We start from the raw sequence: 21,123 nt of genomic DNA, 5'->3' as shown, positions 1-21,123 counted from the left end.
CGAGTGAAAGTTGTGTTTTTTTGTTTGTATTCACTTTACTGGATTAAAGACTCTGTTTTCGCCAAGTCGCTTTTGGGTCCTCTTTCACCTGCATGACACTTCTATGCTCGCTTCGATGCAAGCAAACACCGAGGCATGCATGAGAGCATCAGCTGTTCCGGAACACTGTGTGATCACGCTCTCAAGTAGCCGACGTGAGTAAGACCTTTAAACAGGTCAACATTCACAAGGCCGCAGGGCCAGACGGATTACCAGGACGTGTGCTCTGGGCATGTGCTGACCAACTGGCTGGTGTCTTCACTGACATTTTCAAAATGCTCCTGATTGAGTCTGAATTACCAACATGTTTCAAGCAGACCACCATAGTCCCTGTGCCCAAGAACACTAAGGCAACCTGCCTAAATGACTACAGACCGAAGCACTCATGTCCGTAGCCATGAAGTGCTTTGAAAGGCTGGTAATGGCTCACATCAACACCATTATCCCAGAAACCCTAGACCCACTCCAATTTGCATACCGCCCAAACAGATCCACAGATGATGCAATCTCTATTGCACTCTACACTGCCCTTTCCCACCTGGACAAAGGAACACCTACGTGAGAATGCTATTCATTGACTACAGCTCTGCGTTCAAAACCATAGTGCCATCAAAGCAAAGGGACTCAACACCTCCCTCTGCAACTGGATCCTGGACTTCCTGACGGGCCGTCCCCAAGTGATGATGGTAGGTAGCAACACATATACCACACTGATCCTAAACACTGGAGCCCCTCAGGGGTGCGTGCTCAGTCCCCTCCTGTACTCCCTGTTCACCCACAACTGACGAGACAGCCTACAAGGAGGAGGTCAGAGACCTGGCCGTGTGGTGCCAGAATAACAACCTATCCCTCAGCGTAACCAAGACTAAGGAGATGATTGTGGACTACAGGAAAAGGAGGAACGAGCATGCCCCCATTATCATCAACGGGGCTGTAGTGGATCAGGTTGTGAGCATCACCACATCACCAACAAACTAGAATGGTCCAAACACACACCAAGGCAGTCGTGAAGAGGGCACGACAAAGCCTATTCCCTCAGGAAACTAAAAGTATTTGGCATGGATCCTCAGATCCTCAAAAGGTTCTACAGCTGCAACATCGAGAGCATCCTAACTGGTTGCATCACTGCCTGGTTCGGCAACTGCTCGACCTCCGACCACAAGGCACTACAGAGTACGGCCCAGTACATCACCATCCAGGACCTCTACACCAGGCTCTGTCAGAGGCCCTAAAAAATTGTCAAAAACCCCAGCCACCCCAGCCATAGACTGTTCTCTCTACTACCACATGGCAAGCAGTACCGGAGCGCCAAGTCTAGGACCAAAAGGCTTCTCAACAGCTTTTACCCCCAAGCCATAAGACTTCTGAACAGGTAATCAAATGGCTACCCGGACTACTTGCATTGTGTCCAGACCCCCCTTTTACGCTGCTGCTACTCTCTGTTTATCATATATGCATAGTCACTTTAACTATACATTCAGGTACATACTACCTCATTTAGCCTGACTAACCGGTGCCCCCGCACATTGGCTACCCGGACTATCTGCATTGTGTCCCGCCACCCGCCAACCCCTCTTTTACGCTACTACTACTCTCTGTTTATCATATATGCATAGTCACCATACCTCCATGTACATACTACCTCAATTAGCCCGACTAACCAGTGCCTGTATATAGCCTCGCTACTGTATATAGTGAAAAATAACAGTAGCGAGGCTGTCTTTTTACTATTGTTTTTTTTATTTCTTTACTTCTCTATTGTTCGCCTAATACTTGTTTTTTTACTTAGAAATTGCGTTGTTTGTTAGGGCCTGTAACTAAGCATTTTAATCTAAGAATACCTGTTGTATTCGGCACACGTGACAAATAAACTATGATTTGATATGTCATTATGTGTGTGTGTGTGTGTGTGTGTGTGTGCGTACTCCCGGATGTGTGTGTGTGCGTGTATGAGAGACTCACTAGATCATTAGGATCTCCACCACTCTCCATTACGTGTATATTGGTAGGCTGAATGTTATTTGTGGTGGTAAGAGCACTAGGTTGTTCAGGTGGAATGTACTACTGTTTCAGGTAGTAAACAGTCGGAACCAGTAGTAGTAGATTAATGGTAGTGACCAGTGGTGCCAGTGTTAACTGACCTGAGCCTGTGATCCGTTCAGCATCAGGTAATAGAGCTTGCTGAGGATACTCTGCTGGAGCTGGTCCCAGGACAAGGTACGCTCCTCTCTCATGAGGAAGGGAGGGCCGAACCTGGAGGGGGGAGGGGTGAAGGAGAGAGAGTAGGAAGAAGAGGTAAAGAGATGAGCGAGAGGGAGGAAGAGAGAGAGAAGGAGACAGATGGGGAGAAAAAATACAATGTTATTTTGCAGTTGTTTGTGAAGGGCATATGTTTGGATTTGCATAAAGTAGAGTACATTACAACCCTGTGGCCTTTTGAATGTTAAACGTAGTTAAGCAGGTCTGTCACGATCGTTGGAAGCATACTTGGACCAACGTGCAGCGTGATCTAGGTTCCACATTTTTTATTTAAAGTAAGTGAACCACACAACAAAACAATAAATGAAACGTGACGACAATGGAGTGCTAATATGCAACTACACAAACAATATGGTTTGTATGGTCAGGACGTGACAGGACGTGACAGCTCTGGTGTGGGACAAAGAACCCGCTCATCCCACGGATCCAGCCATGGACCCAGGCTTAACACTGTGCCTGGACTGGACCTCAGTGCAGTGGAAGGCTCCTGCCATGGAGCTGGACTGGGCCGTGTTTGGAAGCTCCAGACCGTTGACCCTCGCCGAAGGTTCCCGGAACGTGGACCGTCTCAGGAGGTTCCTTGACCGTCGTTGGAGGTCGACGCAGGAAGCCTGGTGCGTGGGGCCAGCACTGGTGGTACCGTACTGGTGACACGGACCTCAGGGCGAGCGCGAGGATCAGGCACAGGACATTCCGGACTGGGGAGGCGCACTGGAGGCCTGATGCGTGGGGCCGGTACAGGTGTCACCGGACTGGTGACACGCACTTCAGGGCGAGTGCGGGGAGGAGGAACAGGATGTACTGGACTGGGGAGTCGCACTGGAGGCCAAGATGCGTGGGGCCGGTACAGGTGTCACCGGACTGGTGACACGCACTTCAGGGTGAGTGAGAGGAGCAGGCACAGGACGTACCGGACTGGGGAGGCGAACTGGAGGCCTGATGCGTGGGACCGGCACAGATTGCACTGGACTGGTAACACGCTCCTCCAAACACCTGCGTTGCCGTATACTCCTCGCCAACTCCATTCTCCAGTATCCCTCCTCGCACTGTTCCATTGACTCCCAGGCGGGCTCTGGCACTCTCCCTGGGTCAACCGACCACCTCTCTACCTTCTCCCATGTTGTCACTGGTTCACACCTTGACTCCGCCGACCCCCCCCCCAAAAAGAACATTTGGGCAGTTTTTCGGGCTTCCCTTGTGGCCGCGAACCCTGGCGGCATCGCTGTTCTCCCTTCTCTCCTTGCGTCTGCTGTGACTCCTGCCAAGGAAGGATCTCTTGTCCTTTCATTATTTCCTCCCAGGTCCAACCTATTTTCCCCATTGTAAGCATGCTGCTTGGTCCTGGTGTGGTGTGATATTCTGTCACGATCGTTGGAAGCATACTCAGACCAAAGTGCAGCGTGATCTGGTTTTCCACATCTTTTTTTATTTAAAGTAAGTGAACCACACAACAAAACAATAAAGAATAAACTAAATGTGACGACAATGGAGTGCTAACATGCAACTACACAAACAATATCCCACAAACACATGTGGAGGAAATGCTACTTAAATATGATCCCCAATTAGAGACACTGATTACCTGCTGCCTCTAATTGGGATTCATACCAATCACCAACATAGAAAAACAAAACTAGAACCTCACATAGAAATAATAAACTAGACTAAGCCCCAGTCACACCCTGATCTACTCTACCATAGAAAACAAGGGCTCTCTATGGTCAGGACGTGACACGGTCTCTCAACTCAACATGTATTTAATGATCACATGACTACAAGTGAAGAGAAAGCCAGTATTTTCAATGCGGCATTGTAAGCATATTTCAGGCATGAGAACATTTTGGCTGAGAATGTGTTTTTTTAAATGATGGATTTACATTTCCAATAGCATTGTGTGGATTTGAGAGAGAACTAGTCAGTCAGTGAATCCCAATGATAAAACTTAGAAGAAAGTATTTTCAATGAATTGAACATGTGTTTTTTTATCCCTGCTTAGATTGGTTCTCTCATAAAACCGGAGAACGCTGTTTTGAGACTTCAGTGTGTGTGTGTGTGTGTGTGTGTGTGTGTGTGTGTCTGTGTGAAACATAGTCTGTCCTTGCCACCAGTGCCACCCCGTCCCTCAAACTGGTTTATTAGAGTGAGCAGGTAAGCCATTGTTTACTGTTATGGGAATTGTTTCTCCTTTAGGTTAGCCCAAGGCCCAAACTCTACCCCAAAGACATGTATGATCATCATCCATTCAAACGTTCTACTAGACACAAGGTGAGCCCAGGGTGAATATCCTCAACTTTGGAAGTATGCTTGGGGTTATTGTCGATTTGGAAGACCCATTTGCGACCAAGGTTTAACTTCCTGACTGATGTATTGAGATGTTGCTTCAATATATCCACATAATTTTCCTTCCCTCCTGCAGCAAAGCACCCTGACAACATGATGTTGCCACCCCCGTGCTTCACGGTTGGAATGGTGTTCTTCGGCTTGCAAGCCTCCCCCTTTTTCCTACAAACATAACGATGGCCATTATGGCCAAACAGTTCTCTTTTTGTTTCATCAGACTAGAGGAAATTGCTCCAAAAAGTACGATCTTTGTTCCCATGTGCAGTTGAAAACCGTAGTCTGACTTTTTTATGGCGGTTTTGGAGCAGTGGCTTCTTCCTTGCTGAGCGGCCTTTCAGGTTATGTCGATATAGGACTCATTTTACTGTGGGTATAGATACATTTGTACCTGTTTCCTACAGCATCGTCACAAGGTTTCCTACAGCATCGTCACAAGGTCCTTTGCTGTTGTTCTGGGATTGATTTGCACTTTTCACACCAAAGTACGTTCATCTCTAGGAGACAGAACGCGTCTCCTTCCTGAGCGGTATGACGGCTGCATGGTCCCATGGTGTTTCTACGTGCATACAATTGTTTGTAGAGATGAACGTGGTACCTTCAGGCATTTGGAAATTGCTCCCATGGATGAACCAGACTCTACAATTTATTTTCTGAGGTCTTGGCTGATTTATTTTGATTTTCCCATGATGTCAAGCAAAGAGGCACTGAGTTTGAAGGTACATCCACAGATATACCTCCAATTGACTCAAATTATGTCAATTAGCCTATTCGAAGCTTCTAAAGCCATGACATAATTTTCTAATCTGTTTAAAGGCACAGTCACCTTAGTGTATGTAAACTTTTGACCCACTGGAATTGTGATACAGTGAATTATAAGTGAAATAATCTGTATGTAAACAATTGTTGGAAAAATTACTTGTGTCATGCACAAAGTAGATGTCCTAACCGACTTGCCAAAACTATAGTTTGTTAACAAGAAATGTGTGGAGTGGTTGAAAAACGAGTTTTAATGACTCCAACCTAAGTGTATGTAAACTTCCAACTTCAACTGTAACTACTCAATGGTCTGGTTACCTGGACACATTACTGGAGAATCTCTATTGCATTTTAGTCCAGGACTGAGCTTAATCTGTGTCTGTCAAACTGGCCCAATATCAGCCGATAACACCATTATGAGATTATGATCTGTAGGCTTTTCCTCTGTTGTAAATACAGTTTTAGGGGAAAGAGAGAGAGGAGGTTTCTGTCAAACAGGCAGCAATCTGAGCCAACCACAGTTGACATGTGCCAGTCAGGGGGAATGGGATGAAACAGAGACACACGGGGCTGAGATGAGGCCTCCACAGGTACTCAAATATCCTCCTGACATTAACAGGCTGACCATGAGAATATCCCTCCTCTGTTTCCCCGCACACACACACACACACGTATGTGCACAAACGAGCATACACACTCAAGAGGAGTGTGTGGAGGAGGGAGCAGACCGACAGTTTATGACAGCATACACAACTCAAAATTACTTTTTGATTGACAGGCATGGGCCAATAGTGGGCAGTTGGCTGGAGTGAGTGTTATTACCTCTCTCTCTCTCTCAATTCATGTTGAGATGTTGACATGTTAACATTGCCATAGCAAGTGAAATAGATAATAAACAAAAGTGAAATAAACAATACAAATGAACAGTAAACATTACACTCCCAGAAGTTCCAAAATAATAAATACATTTCAAATGTCATATTATGTCTATATACAGTGTTGTAATGATGTGCAAATAGTTAAAATACAAAAGTGAAAATAAATAAACATAAATATGGGCTGAATTTACAATGGTGTTTGTTCTTCACTGGTTGCCCTTTTGTTGTGGCACCAGGTCACACATCTTGCTGCTGTGATGGCACACTGTGGTATTTCACCCAGTAGATATGGGAGTTTATCAAAATCGGGATTGTTTTTAAAATATTTTGTGGATCTGTGTAATCTGAGGGAAATATGTGTCTCTAATATGGTCATATATTTGGCAGAAGGTTAGGAAGTGCAGCTCAGTTTCCACTTCATTTTGTGGGCAGTGTGCACATACAGTAGCAGGTCTTCTGTTGAGAGCCAGGTCTGCCTACGGCGGCCTTCCTCAATAGAAAGGCTATGCTCACTGAGTCTGTACAGAGTCAAAGCTTTCCTTAAATTTGGGTCAGTCACAGCTGTCAGGTATTCTGCCACTGTGTACTCTCTGTTTAGGGCCAAATAGAATTATAAATTGCAAGTTTTTTTTGTTAATTCTTTCCCATGTGTAAAGTACTTATCTTTTTGTTTTCTCATGATTTGGTTGGGTCTGATTGTGTTACTGTCCTGGGGCTCTGTGGGGTGTGTTTGTGAACAGAGACCTAAGACCAGCATGCTTAGGGGACTCTTCTCCAGGTTCATTTCTCTGTAGATTTAGATAATTAGCGGGAATCGGCCTATTTTTGCTCTCTATCTCATGGATATTCAATAATTCAAAGCTGTTTACTGGGATTTACAGTATTTGGTTTCTCTCAGAAGCGATGCTCCCTTTGATTCTCAGTAGGAAAAAATACATGTTTTAAAAGATGCCCAAAAATTATGTCATACCTGTATATCAGCCCAATTTCGATATTTTGCCCAAGTATTGGCAAAAGAGCTGATCTGATTGGTCAAAATACCAATTAGTGGAAAAAGATCAGAATTGTTCTGTCTGTGTAAACGCAACCTGTGTAATGTGAACTGGAAAATGGAACTCGGAGCACGTCCCCTTGGGCCCAGTGGGTACTCGTTACAGCTGGAACTAGTAAAGAGAAAGCAGAGCTTTTGCCCTTATCAAATACACTCTGTTCAAACTGTTGAATATCGTTGTTCATAACTCCTCTGTTCACCCATGAGATACTATTTCGCTTTAAACACCTCATATTTTCAAAATGGCCTACCTCCATCCCACCCAATCAACCAATCCAGACTCCCTCCCACCCAGTCAACCAAACCTGACTCACCTGACAGCCTGCTGGCCGGAGCCTGCCGTGTTGCAGATTACGAGGAGGACCTTGGTGGAGCCACCGTGGTTCAGAAACTCTGAGGACAGAGTGGTCGATGGGGGTAACCTTTGACCCTCTGGCCCTGAGGTGTATGGCGAGGATGGGAGGCTGTGGTGGAAGCCTGAGAGAGGAGAGAGAGGTTAAAGGTTAGACACGGGTCAAGAGAGATGTCAAAGTTGAGCTCAGACACAAGGTCGTATACATAACGGGGGTACCTTGTGCCAGAGTGTGCTTAAGAGGTGTTCTATCAGGTCTCAATGACTCAAAAAGACACCATTTGACACCACCCACAACTGTAAAAACAAACCGTATTAAGTGAAAATCATTATACAATGGAGCAACAATTGTGATTTACCCAAAGAGTGGCGTTGTGGACTGTAAACATTGATTCATTGTAGGTAATGGCTACAGGGGGAGTGTGTAGGAGGCGGAATCTCTGTCTCCCGGGCAACGTAAACATGTAAATGTTTAAATTATCTGAGGATTTAATTAAACACACTTGTTCAACGCCGCCGAGCAATTAATCACTGTAGAAATGTGTCACACACACCGTGGTGCATGTACTGAGAGACTCTAATCATTCAGGAGCACAGGAAGTGTACTGTAACATCGTATCATGTCAACTCAGATATCAAAGGTGCCAGAGAAAAGGCCACCAGTTGAGTACCAACGGATGTACAGTTGAAGTCAGAAGTTTACATACACCTTAGCCAAATTAATTTAAACTCAGTTTATCACAATTACTGACATTTAATCCTAGTAAAAATTCCGTCTTTAGTCAGTTAGGATTACCACTTTATTTTAAGAATGTGAAATGTCAGAATAATAGAAGAGAGAATTATTTATGTCAGCTTTTATTTCTTTAATCACATTCCCAGTGGGTCAGAAGTTTACATACACTCAATTAGTATTTAGTAGCATTGCCTTAAATTGTTTAACTTAAGTCAAAGGTTTCGGTAGCCTTCCAAAAGTGTCCCACAAATTAATTTTGGCCCATTCCTCCTGACAGAGCTGGTGTAACTGAGTCAGGTTTGTAGTCCTCCTTGCTCGCACACGCCTTTTCAGTTCTGTCCACCTATGTTCTATAGAATTGAGGTCAGGGCTTTGTGATGGCCACTCCAATACCTTGACTTTGTTGTCCTTAAGCCATTTTGCCACAACTTTGGAAGTATGCTTGGGGTCATTGTTCATTTGATTTACGCTGATTTTCCCATGATGTCAAGCAAAGAGACACTGAGTTGAAAGTTAGGCCTCCAATTGACTCAAATGATGCCAATTAGCCTATTAGAAGCTTCTAAAGCCATGAAATTTTCTGGAATTTTCCAAGCTGTTTAAAGGCACAGTCCACTTGGTGTATGTAAACTCCTGACCCACTGGAATTGTGATACAGTGAATTATAAGTGAAATAATCTGTCTGTAAACAATTATTGGAAAAACTACTTGTGTCATTCATGTACAAAGTAGATGTCCTAACCGACTTGCCAAAACTATAGTTTGTTAACACTGTAGTCTACACTGCTATCTGCCCAGCAGCTAGCCAGCTAGCAAACGTCCACTGTCTACCGAATAGCAGCACTGTAGAAACTATTACACTCAACTGAACGACTTGATTAGTGTAGTGTTAGCTAGCTACATAGTTGTCTTTGCTGTCTTCGTATCCAAGATAATTGTGTAGTTTAGAGCGTGTAGTCTTAGAGTGATTATCTTAATTTACCGAGGTTAACTAGCCAGCTATTTGTCGTCCTTAACGTAGGAGACACTGCTAGATAGCCAACAGCTAGCCAACGTCTATTGAATAGAACTTCCGCACTCAACAACCCGGTCGCATTCCGCTTCGCTCCACAGGTAGTATCACATTTTTCATTTCATTTCATTACAGCACAACGGTTTGATTTGTTTGATCGTAGCTAGCTACATAGCTAGCTACATAGCCGTCTGTGTATCAAAGATAATTGTGTAGTCTAGAGCGATTTTCTAGGTTAGCTAGCCAGCTATTGTCGTTCTTTTAACGCAACGTAACGTAATCAACACTGCTAGCTAGCCAGCTAGCCCCGAATAGCAGCACTGTAGAAACTACTACACTCAACGGAACGACTTGATTAGTGTAGTGTCAACAACGCAGCCACTGTCAGCTAGCCTACAAAGTCAACAACGCAGCCACTGCCAGCTAGCCTACTTCAGCAGTACTGTATCATTTTTAATAATTTTAGTCAATAAGATTCTTGCTACGTAAGCTTAACTTTCTGAACATTCGAGACGTGTAGTCCACTTGTCATTCCAATCTCCTTGCATTAGCGTAGCCTCTTCTGTAGCCTGTCAACTATGTGTCTGTCTATCCCTGTTCTCTCCTCTCTGCACAGACCATACAAACGCTCCACACCGCGTGGCCGCTGCCACCCTAATCTGGTGGTCCCAGCGCGCACGACCCACGTGGAGTTCCAGGTCTCCGGTAGCCTCTGGAACTGCCGATCTGCAGCCAACAAGGCAGAGTTCATCTCAGCCTATGCCTCCCTCCAGTCCCTCGACTTCTTGGCACTGACAGAAACATGGATCACCACAGATAACACTGCTACTCCTACTGCTCTCTCTTCGTCCGCCCACGTGTTCTCGCACACCCCGAGAGCTTCTGGTCAGCGGGGTGGTGGCATAGGGATCCTTATCTCTCCCATGTGGTCATTCTCTCTTTCTCCCCTTACCCATCTGTCTATCGCCTCCTTTGAATTTCATGCTGTCACAGTTACCAGCCCTTTCAAGCTTAACATCCTTATCATTTATCGCCCTCCAGGTCCCTCGGAGAGTTCATCAATGAGCTTGATGCCTTGATAAGCTCCTTTCCTGAGGACGGCTCACCTCTCACAGTTCTGGGCGACTTTAACCTCCCCACGTCTACCTTTGACTCATTCCTCTCTGCCTCCTTCTTTCCACTCCTCTCCTCTTTTGACCTCACCCTCTCACCTTCCCCCTACTCACAAGGCAGGCAATACGCTCGACCTCATCTTTACTAGATGCTGTTCTTCCACTAACCTCATTGCAACTCCCCTCCAAGTCTCCGACCACTACCTTGTATCCTTTTCCCTCTCGCTCTCATCCAACACTTCCCACACTGCCCCTACTCGGATGGTATCGCGCCGTCCCAACCTTCGCTCCCTCTCCCCCGCTACTCTCTCCTCTTCCATCCTATCATCTCTTCCCTCTGCTCAAACCTTCTCCAACCTATCTCCTGATTCTGCCTCCTCAACCCTCCTCTCCTCCCTTTCTGCATCCTTTGACTCTCTATGTCCCCTATCTTCCAGGCCGGCTCGGTCCTCCCCTCCCGCTCCGTGGCTTGACGACTCAATGCGAGCTCACAGAACAGGGCTCCGGAAGGCCGAGCGGAAATGGAGGAAAACTCGCCTCCCTGCGGACCTGGCATCCTTTCACTCCCTCCTCTCTACATTTTCCTCCTCTGTCTCTGCTGCTAAAGCCACTTTCTACCACTCTAAATTCCAAGCATCTGCCTCTAACCCTAGGAAGCTCTATGCCACATTCTCCTCCCTCCTGAATCCTCCTCCCCCTCCCCCCCCTCCTCCCTCTCTGCAGATGACTTCGTCAACCATTTTGAAAAGAAGATCGACGACATCCGATCCTCGTTTGCTAAGTCAAACAACACCGCTGGTTCTGCTCACACTGCCCTACCCTGTGCTCTGACCTCTTTCTCCCCTCTCTCTCCAGATGAAATCTCGCGTCTTGTGACGGCCGGCCGCCCAACAACCTGCCCGCTCGACCCTATCCCCTCCTCTCTTCTCCAGACCATTTCCGGAGACCTTCTCCCTTACCTCACCTCGCTCATCAACTTATCCCTGACCGCTGGCTACGTCCCTTCCGTCTTCAAGAGAGCGAGAGTTGCACCCCTTCTGAAAAAACCTACACTCGATCCCTCCGATGTCAACAACTACAGACCAGTATCCCTTCTTTCTTTTCTCTCCAAAACTCTTGAACGTGCCGTCCTTGGTCAGCTCTCCCGCTATCTCTCTCAGAATGACCTTCTTGATCCAAATCAGTCAGGTTTCAAGACTAGTCATTCAACTGAGACTGCTCTTCTCTGTATCACGGAGGCGCTCCGCACCGCTAAAGCTAACTCTCTCTCCTCTGCTCTCATCCTTCTAGACCTATCGGCTGCCTTCGATACTGTGAACCATCAGATCCTCCTCTCCACCCTCTCCGAGTTGGGCATCTCCGGCGCGGCCCACGCTTGGATTGCGTCCTACCTGACAGGTCGCTCCTACCAGGTGGCGTGGCGAGAATCTGTCTCCTCACCACGCGCTCTCACCACTGGTGTCCCCCAGGGCTCTGTTCTAGGCCCTCTCCTATTCTCGCTATACACCAAGTCACTTGGCTCTGTCATAACCTCACATGGTCTCTCCTATCATTGCTATGCAGACGACACACAATTAATCTTCTCCTTTCCCCTTCTGATGACCAGGTGGCGATCGCATCTCTGCATGTCTGGCAGACATATCAGTGTGGATGACGGATCACCACCTCAAGCTGAACTTCGGCAAGACGGAGCTGCTCTTCCTCCCGGGGAAGGACTGCCCGTTCCATGATCTCGCCATCACGGTTGACAACTCCATTGTGTCCTCCTCCCAGAGCGCTAAGAACCTTGGCGTGATCCTGGACAACAAACTGTCGTTCTCAACTAACATCAAGGCGGTGGCCCGTTCCTGTAGGTTCATGCTCTACAACATCCGCAGAGTACGACCCTGCCTCACACAGGAAGCGGCGCAGGTCCTAATCCAGGCACTTGTCATCTCCCGTCTGGATTACTGCAACTCGCTGTTGGCTGGGCTCCCTGCCTGTGCCATTAAACCCCTTCAACTCATCCAGAACGCCGCAGCCCGTCTGGTGTTCAACCTTCCCAAGTTCTCTCACGTCACCCCGCTCCTCCGCTCTCTCCACTGGCTTCCAGTTGAAGCTCGCATCCGCTACAAGACCATGGTGCTTGCCTACGGAGCTGTGAGGGGAACGGCACCTCAGTACCTCCAGGCTCTGATCAGGCCCTACACCCAAATAAGGGCACTGCGTTCATCCACCTCTGGCCTGCTCGCCTCCCTACCACTGAGGAAGTACAGTTCCCGCTCAGCTCAGTCAAAACTGTTCGCTGCTCTGGTTCCCCAATGGTGGAACAAACTCCCTCACGACGCCAGGACAGCGGAGTCAATCACCACCTTCCGGAGACACTTGAAACCCCACCTCTTTAAGGAATACCTAGGATAGGATAAAGTAATCCTTCTCACCCCCTCCCCCCTTAAAATATTTAGATGCACTATTGTAAAGTGGTTGTTCCACTGGATGTCATAAGGTGAATGCACCAATTTGTAAGTCGCTCTGGATAAGAGCGTCTGCTAAATGACTTAAATGTAAATGTAAATTAACGAGAAATTTGTGGAGTGGTTGAAAAACGAGTTTTAATGACTCCAACCTAAGTGTATGTAAACTTCCCGACTTCAACTATATTCACCGGTGCATGGCCTTTGGTGAGTAAGACCAAATGAATGGATGATGAAGTATCCCATTTTACAAGATAAATTGAAATAGCTTTTGGCTTAGTTGATTCCTCTCAACCATCGGATAGTAAATCATGCGGAAGCTATTTTGAAACCTTGTGTCATTCCTGTCTGCCCTTTTGACTGCTGCCTACCCATTCTCTCTCTCTCTCTCTCACCCCCCTCCCCCATTTCTGATATTGAATTCCCCACTGGGAAGATAAAAGGCACTGAAAGGCCAAAGCCAGTTTCATTTCCATCCACACAGAAAGGCCAGCCTGTTACCACGACTATAAGGAGCACACGCAAATAACTAAATACCAAGGACACAAAAGCTTACTTATCCCACAAGACAATACAAGTATGCTATTTTAAACATATACAAAACCTACACTTCTATGTCCTGAAATTACTCAGGAAAGCAGTGCTCTGTTGGGATAGCTGAGTCGGGGAGGAGTGCGGGTGGGTCTGTCTGTCTGGCTGCTGTATCTTCCAGACAGGGTCTGAGGGGAGAACCCCATGCCAGACTGTCATTCTCACACCCTCACCCTCATTCCTTCTTTCTCAGCCAGCCAGGAGAGAGGGATTTATAGAGGGAGAGAGAGACAATGAGGAGAGAGTGGGAGAGCAGTGCTAGTAGAAGGGGAGTGTCGCTGGAGTGTCTCTTCAGGGACTGAGCTGTTTAATTACAATTGTCACACACTCACATCTCCCTCCCTACTTCTGTCTCTCTATCGCTCTCTTTCTCCGCCCCCCTCTCTTTTTAGACCTTCAATTTCACTATAATTTTTTCACACACAGACACACACACTACAATTTTCTCTCTCTCTCTTTAGCTATTCCATTGATGCTTTGGGGCTTACCTACTCCAATATTCCATTGATGCTTTGGGGCTTACCTACTCCAATATTCCATTGATGCTTTGGGGCTTACCTACTCCAATATTCCATTGATGCTTTGGGGCTTACCTACTCCAATATTCCATTGATGCTTTGGGGCTTACCTACTCCAATATTCCATTGATGCTTTGGGGCTTACCTACTCCAATATTCCATTGATGCTTTGGGGCTTACCTACTCCAATATTCCATTGATGCTTTGGGGCTTACCTACTCCAATATTCCATTGATGCTTTGGGGCTTACCTACTCCAATATTCCATTGATGCTTTGGGGCTTACCTACTCCAATATTCCATTGATGCTTTGGGGCTTACCTACTCCAATATTCCATTGATGCTTTGGGGCTTACCTACTCCAATATTCCATTGATGCTTTGGGGCTTACCTACTCCAATATTCCATTGATGCTTTGGGGCTTACCTACTCCAATATTCCATTCATGCTTTGGGGCTTACCTACTCCAATATTCCATTGATGCTTTGGGGCTTACCTACTCCAATATTCCATTGATGCTTTGGGGCTTACCTACTCCAATATTCCATTGATGCTTTGGGGCTTACCTACTCCAATATTCCATTGATGCTTTGGGGCTTACCTACTCCAATATTCCATTGATGCTTTGGGGCTTAACCTTCTCCAATATTCCATTGATGCTTTGGGGCCTAACCTTCTCCAATATTCCATTGATGCTTACCCAATTATCTTCATTGTGTCAATACTGCAGTGAACAAAATCAGTGTCTAGAGTTGATATATACTACCGGTCAAAAGTTTGGGGTCACAGACATTTCCTTTGCAAAAGTGTTTTCTAATGATCAACTAACATTTTTAAATAATAAACTTGGATTAGCTAACACAACGTGCCATTGGAACACAGGAGTGATGGTTTCTGATAATGGGCCTCTGTATGCCCATGTAGATATTCCATTAAAAATCAGCTGTGTCCAGCTACAATGGTCATTTACAACATTAACAATGTCTACACTGCATTTCTGATAAATTTGATGCTATTTTAATGGACAAAACATTTGCTTTTCTTTCAAAACAAGGACATTTCTAAGTGACCCCAACCTTTTGAACGGTAGTGTATAGTGACTTAAAATGTAAACACAACATGTAAAGTGTTGGTCCCATGTTTCATGAGATTAAAATTAAAGATCCAAGAAATGTTCCATACACACCAAAATCTTATTTATCTCAAATGTTGTGCACAAATTTGTTTACATCCCTGTTAGTGAGCATTTCTCCTTTGCCAAGATAATACATCCACCTGACAGGTGTGGCATATCAAGAAGCTGATTAAATGCTGATTTAATGCTGATTAAACAGCATGCTCATTACACAGGAGCACCTTGTGCGGTGGACAATAAAATGCCACTCTAAAATGTGCAGTTTTATCACACAACACAATGCTACAGATGTCTCAAGTTTCGAGGGAGCGTGCAATTGGCATGCTGACTGCAGGAATGTCCACCAAAGCTGTTGCCAGAGAATGTCATGTTAATTGCTCTACCATAAACCACCTCCAACGCCATTTTAGAGAATATGGCCATACACCCTACCGGCCTCACACCCTACCACACCAGCCCAGGACCTCCACACCCGAATTCCTCAGCTACGGTATTGTCTGAAAACAGCCACCCAGACAGCTGATGAAACTGAGGAGTCTTTCTGTCTGTAATAAAGCCCTTTTGTGGGGAAAAACTCAATCTGATTGGCTGGGCCTGGGTCCCCAGTGGGTATGCCCTCCCAGGTCCACCCATGGCTGTGCCCCTGCCCAGTTATGTGAAATCCATAGATTAGGGCCTAATGAATATATTTCAATAGATTGATTTCATTATATGAACTGTAAAATCGTTGAAATTATTGCATGTTTGGTTTATATTTTTGTTCAGTATAGAAGATGTAGGGATGCAGGGTGGTCGCATGAGGACATTGGAACATTGTAGCACACTGCACCAGAGCACCCGCAGCACCTGTCTCACATTCACATAGGAGGAGGGATACGTATTGTAATGAACACCAAAATAACTACGGCTCTAGTCATTTTTTTTTTTTTTTTTACATTAACCCCCAGGGATCTACTTCTTCACCGCAGTTACTCAGGCCTACTTTTTTTTGCTTCACTCCTTTAAGCTAGTTTTAATATCGGAGCCTTATTTAAAACTGTGTTCCCTGAAGTACCATCATGCTGGATGACGACTCGATTATCTCTGTCTGACAAGATGAGAATATATGAATATTGGCTCATTGATGATGACTTGACATACTAGTCTCTTTTATGACAGGGGGATTAAAACATAATACTTTTGAGATGTCAGTAGAAAAATAAAAGTGGGTTTACAACCTATTTGTGAATATAGGTCATAGGCATAAAGCTGTTGTTATCTGGCGAGCCTGCAGGCTACAGCACATACAGAGGTGCTTCAGTTTAGTCTGGTCATAAAATTCCAGCTGGTTGTTGTGCCTGTGACTGCTGAATTGAATGCTCAACCTAAATCAATTATTATTGTGTAATAGTAAATACCACAAAATCCTTTTCAAATGCTTTTCTGCTCCTACAAGCTCAGTGTCTTGGTTTGTCACCTAGACAAGTGACCCATGTTAATTATGTTCACACTCTGTGCTAAAAATACCCAGGGGGTAGTGGGGTCCGGCGGAGGGCAGGAGAGGGGACAAGCCCTAGACAAGACAGACGTCCCGACATTTCCTGTGTCTGGTTGCCATCACCACGGGTGACCAGAGGACACCTGAGTTGTCTGCTGCTTGGATAAATGACAGATGGAGGAAAACGTCAGGGAGAGAGAGAGAGAGAGAGAGAGAGAGAGAGAGAGAGAGAGAGAGAGAGAGAGAGAGAGAGAGAGAGAGAGAGAGAGAGAGAGAGGGGGGGAGGGAGATATAGACCTCCCCCTCGCCGGATTCCAAACCTGCATCTCATCACCTAGCCCGAACCATAACAGCACTTACAGTTCACGAGGGCAGGTCTAGCAGGGCAGAAATTTGGCAAACTGACTTGTTGGAAAAGTGGGTTCCTATGATGGTTCCACATTGAAAGTCACTGAGTTCTTCAGTAAGGCCATTCTACTGCATATGTTTGTCTATGGAGAATGCATGGCTGTGTGCTCAATGTTATACACCTGTCAGCAACGGGAGTGGCTGAAAAAGCCAAACCCATTCATTTGAAGGGCTGTCCACATACTTTTGTAAATATAATGTAACATGGTAACATGGTGCATGTGTACACAATGTCACAATCAAACACAAACTTTAACGTGAAACAAATGGTTCCCATTCATCTTTCAAACTACAGTATTTCTAGAAGTACTTCAGACGATGGGTTTAAACAGCACATCATCAATCATTGAAGAACTGCCTTGTAAAAGCAGATGGAGATATGTGGGCTGAGCCATTGAGCACAGCTGGGCCTTTTTCTCAGCATTCTCTTCACCACCCATTAGCAGATACATCCACAACCTGTGTGTGTGTGTGTGTGTGTTGGTTTAAAGATGCTTGCCTTGAGTGTGTGAATATATAACAATACAATAACAATAACATGAGCTCACTAAAGGCAGATCTAATGGTCTCTGTGTAAGTGCTTACGCATCCTCCGCTGCTCAGACCAACACCTCAGAGCTACACAACATTCAACCCCAACCGTGTCTCCAGTCCACAGCTTTTAGCATTTTGATAGGATGAAAAGGAAACTCACACTGAGATTCTACCGGAGTTGCTTTCCATAGAACTCCTCTGTTCATTGTGAAGGGAGATGAATACTGAATACAGTGGTGGAGAAAGAGTGAGAGTGTGTGTGTGTGTGTGTGTGTGTGTGTGTGTGTGTGTGTGTGTGTGTGTGTGTGTGTGTGTGTGTGTGTGTGTGTGTGTGTGTGTGTGTGTGTGTGTGTGTGTGTGTGTGTGTGTGTGTGTTTGTGTCTGTGTCCATCGACAGATTCCTTTATCTGGGTGGATATGTCCCTGCTTCGCCACCTTTCCCAGAGGGCATCTCTTCTTTCACACAAACCCTCTCTCAGCCCTGATTCTCCGACCTCGCCAAACAGACAACTCTGTCTCGAGAGCTTGATAGACTCTTTGATTACTTCAGGGACAACAGGCCTTTTGTAGAGTAAGAGTGTCTAAAAAAAGGAAAGTTTCAGAGATTTCCTCCAACTGAAGGCAGTGATGTACTGTATGTACTGTTCTGTTGAGAGATGAAATCTGTATAAAGTTTCCTACATTTTTTGTGTGTGTTGTCTATCATGAGCGCTTGACTTCATGGCTATACCACACTGTTTTCCCAAATAACAAATCTCATTACTACAGTGTATGAAGGAGAAGGGTTTATCCAATATCCCTAATATGAAAACTCAACAGAAATTCAGAACCATGAAACGGTGGAGACGATTCCTCCAGAGAAAAACGCCCATCCATAAAATCTGTCTCTTAAAATAGATTATGACATCCGCCTAAAAACATCTCACCTAAAGTTATATTTGTCCTTCTCTTCTGCCAGTGCGACACAAACGCATGCCTTTGTTCTACCAGCCAGTGTGTATTTTATACCTCTCGCTCTCCCTCTCCTAATGTTTTCAACCCATTTCTTAGGCTCTGTTAATTTTGACTCCCCACCAGGAGGTAATGGGCCTGATTCCCAGTCCCCCACTGAGCTATTTCCTCTTATCCGACATGAGAAATCGAAACCTTTCCTTCGCTAACCAAATTCCCCATTTCAATTTGGGACTTTTATTAGCCGGTGAGCAGATTGGCTTTGTGCCTCTGCTGTGCCCGCTGGGGCTCAGGTTGTGCCGATGTTGTAGAGAGAGTTATGAGATCCACACACGACACTGAGACAGACAGACAGGCAGACATGCCCGCACACACACACTCACATGAAATGAGATTACACACACAGGGCCATTAATCATGGTGTGGAGTCTGGACAGCACCGGGGGTCAACTGTGTGACTGTCTGTCTGTAGCCCAAAGGGGGGAGTGACACAGGCTAAGGCACATACGTACTAGCCAAATGGAGGGCTGGGACGTGTGTGTGTGTGTGTGAGTGAGTGAGTGAGTGAGTGAGTGAGTGAGTGAGTGAGTCGTGACTGGCTGATTTGAACCGCCAAATGAGGGCCTGTCTTGTCACAGGTTAAAAGAGCCAACGGTGTCCATAATGATACATATTTCTACAGTGGAAGAGAGGGAGGGAGGTACTACAAGCTTAATACAGTCAATATGGGTGGAGACAGCAGTGGTTTGAATGCTAGTCCATATGCGAAAGCGTCCGTTGTTTATTTCCGACGATGACAGCGGTTGTCTGACAGGTTGTCTTAATCTAACATGGCCCATTGAAATGAGCCTCTAACAGTCTGCCAAGGTTCCACATCATCTTTCTATGGCCACAAGAGGTAGGAATGTCTGGGTCTTGTTTGTGACAGACTCAGCAGACAGAGCCGTCCCACCAATTAATTCTTAATTAGGACAATTTCCTAATTAATTGTGGCTCATCATGAAAATAACATTACAGCCTAGCCTACATCCTAAAATATATTATCAACCCAGCCCCACTCTTCAGTATTACATTTCTACATTTGTTTGATAAAACAAAGAGGGTAAATGTGGTACTGGATGCTGAAACCACAGCATTATAGCGCCGTAATAATGCATGTATATTTCAATGGCTCATTTGATTACATTCACATCACCCAGGGGTTCTGACTGACTGATGATTACAGATGATTACAGGATACTTAACCAGCACAATAAGGAGCACACTAACCAACGAGACAACAATAGAATGTAACAATATCTCATCACGTCCTCTCCCTCCCCACAGCTCCCCACAGCACACGCACACACACACACACACACACACACACACACACACACACACACACACACACACACACACACACACACACACACACACACACACACACACACACACACACACACACACACACACACACACACACACACACACACACACACACACACACACACACACACACACACAGTTACTCAGGCTTCTATTCAATCTATTCCATTAAAGCAATGAAGGCCTTATTCAATAAACCTGTTACGAGCGTTTAGCTGTTGTGAAATGACCCGCCATTGTTATGGAGACAGTGGGGTAGTTAAGATGGCAGGGAGGTGTTCTGGGATGTCAGAAACAGTAATGACGCTTGCAGTAACTGAATGCATGTTATGTTGAGTCTAATCAGCTCAGTTCAGGTTTTGAATCATTACATTGGTAATAGTAGTTCATTCATCATTTACAGTAGAATGTATTATTGAATACATGTGTGCTTTTGAGTGCTAATGAGTGTGTCGGTGTGTGTGCCTGTGTGCCTCTTCCTCTCTCTACCCTCAGTCTGATCACCTCTAGTAGCACCAGGACATTATTTTCTCTCCTCTGTCTCCAGGTGATAAAGATATCATTCTATCGTTCCCGGAGAGAGATTGAGGATCGTACATTTTTCATGACCCCTTTGAGCACATTATTGAATTATTGATGTGGCCCCTTTCAGGAGTAAAAGAACGTTGGAGAAACACAGTAAGGGTTTCATTTAGCGGTGTGTTGCTCTGAACATAGCCCTCCGGGTCGGGCGTCCCCCAGGGATAAGAGTTAAGACACCCTCCTTTTGGACACGGGTCAACTAGATAGGAGTCAACAGGTGAAAAAAGTGTGTGCGTACATGCGTGCACTCACCATATCAATAGTTAATTTGACACCGCCTGGCAAAGCTGTGGCTGATTTCAAAGGGAGGTGACGCAAGGCTGGCTCCATCTCATCCACGTTCACGATTCAAGAGAGAGTGAGCGTATGTGTGTGTGTGCATGTGTGTTGTGTGTGTGAGTGAGAGCGAGCCTTTACCTCAGTACATCAAGCCCTCAGCTAGATACAAGAACGTCAGAGACACTGTCTGAGAGAATTTAATAACCTAGTCAGAAATACAGTACCTGTCCATGAAATGGCAAGAAATTGAAACGGCTAAGAACCTATAGCTCTATAGTGTTTGTCTGAACAAA

The 21,123-nt window shown here is 45.6% G+C and overlaps 1 protein-coding gene across 3 annotated transcripts in view; it reads right to left on the bottom strand.

Moving 5' to 3' along the window:
• LOC124002952 (ubiquitin carboxyl-terminal hydrolase 43-like) overlaps positions 1 to 21,123 on the bottom strand; it is a 125,055-nt gene that overhangs the window by 29,647 nt on the left and 74,285 nt on the right. For all 3 annotated transcript variants that reach the window (XR_006833169.1, XM_046310810.1, XM_046310811.1), the window contains exons 7-8: positions 7,638 to 7,800; positions 2,181 to 2,292 (exon numbers count right to left, since the gene is read on the bottom strand). Coding sequence is in view for 2 of the 3 variants with exons in the window: in XM_046310810.1 (XP_046166766.1) it covers positions 2,181 to 2,292; positions 7,638 to 7,800 (275 nt within the window). In the remaining variant the exon portion in view is untranslated. The remainder of the gene's footprint in view (positions 1 to 2,180; positions 2,293 to 7,637; positions 7,801 to 21,123) is intronic.

Source organism: Oncorhynchus gorbuscha, linkage group LG18 (genome assembly GCF_021184085.1).
Source record: "Oncorhynchus gorbuscha isolate QuinsamMale2020 ecotype Even-year linkage group LG18, OgorEven_v1.0, whole genome shotgun sequence".
NCBI classification, from domain to species: domain Eukaryota; kingdom Metazoa; phylum Chordata; class Actinopteri; order Salmoniformes; family Salmonidae; genus Oncorhynchus; species Oncorhynchus gorbuscha.
Note: the sequence above shows the minus strand (reverse complement) of the source record. Positions and strands in the feature narration are given on the sequence as shown.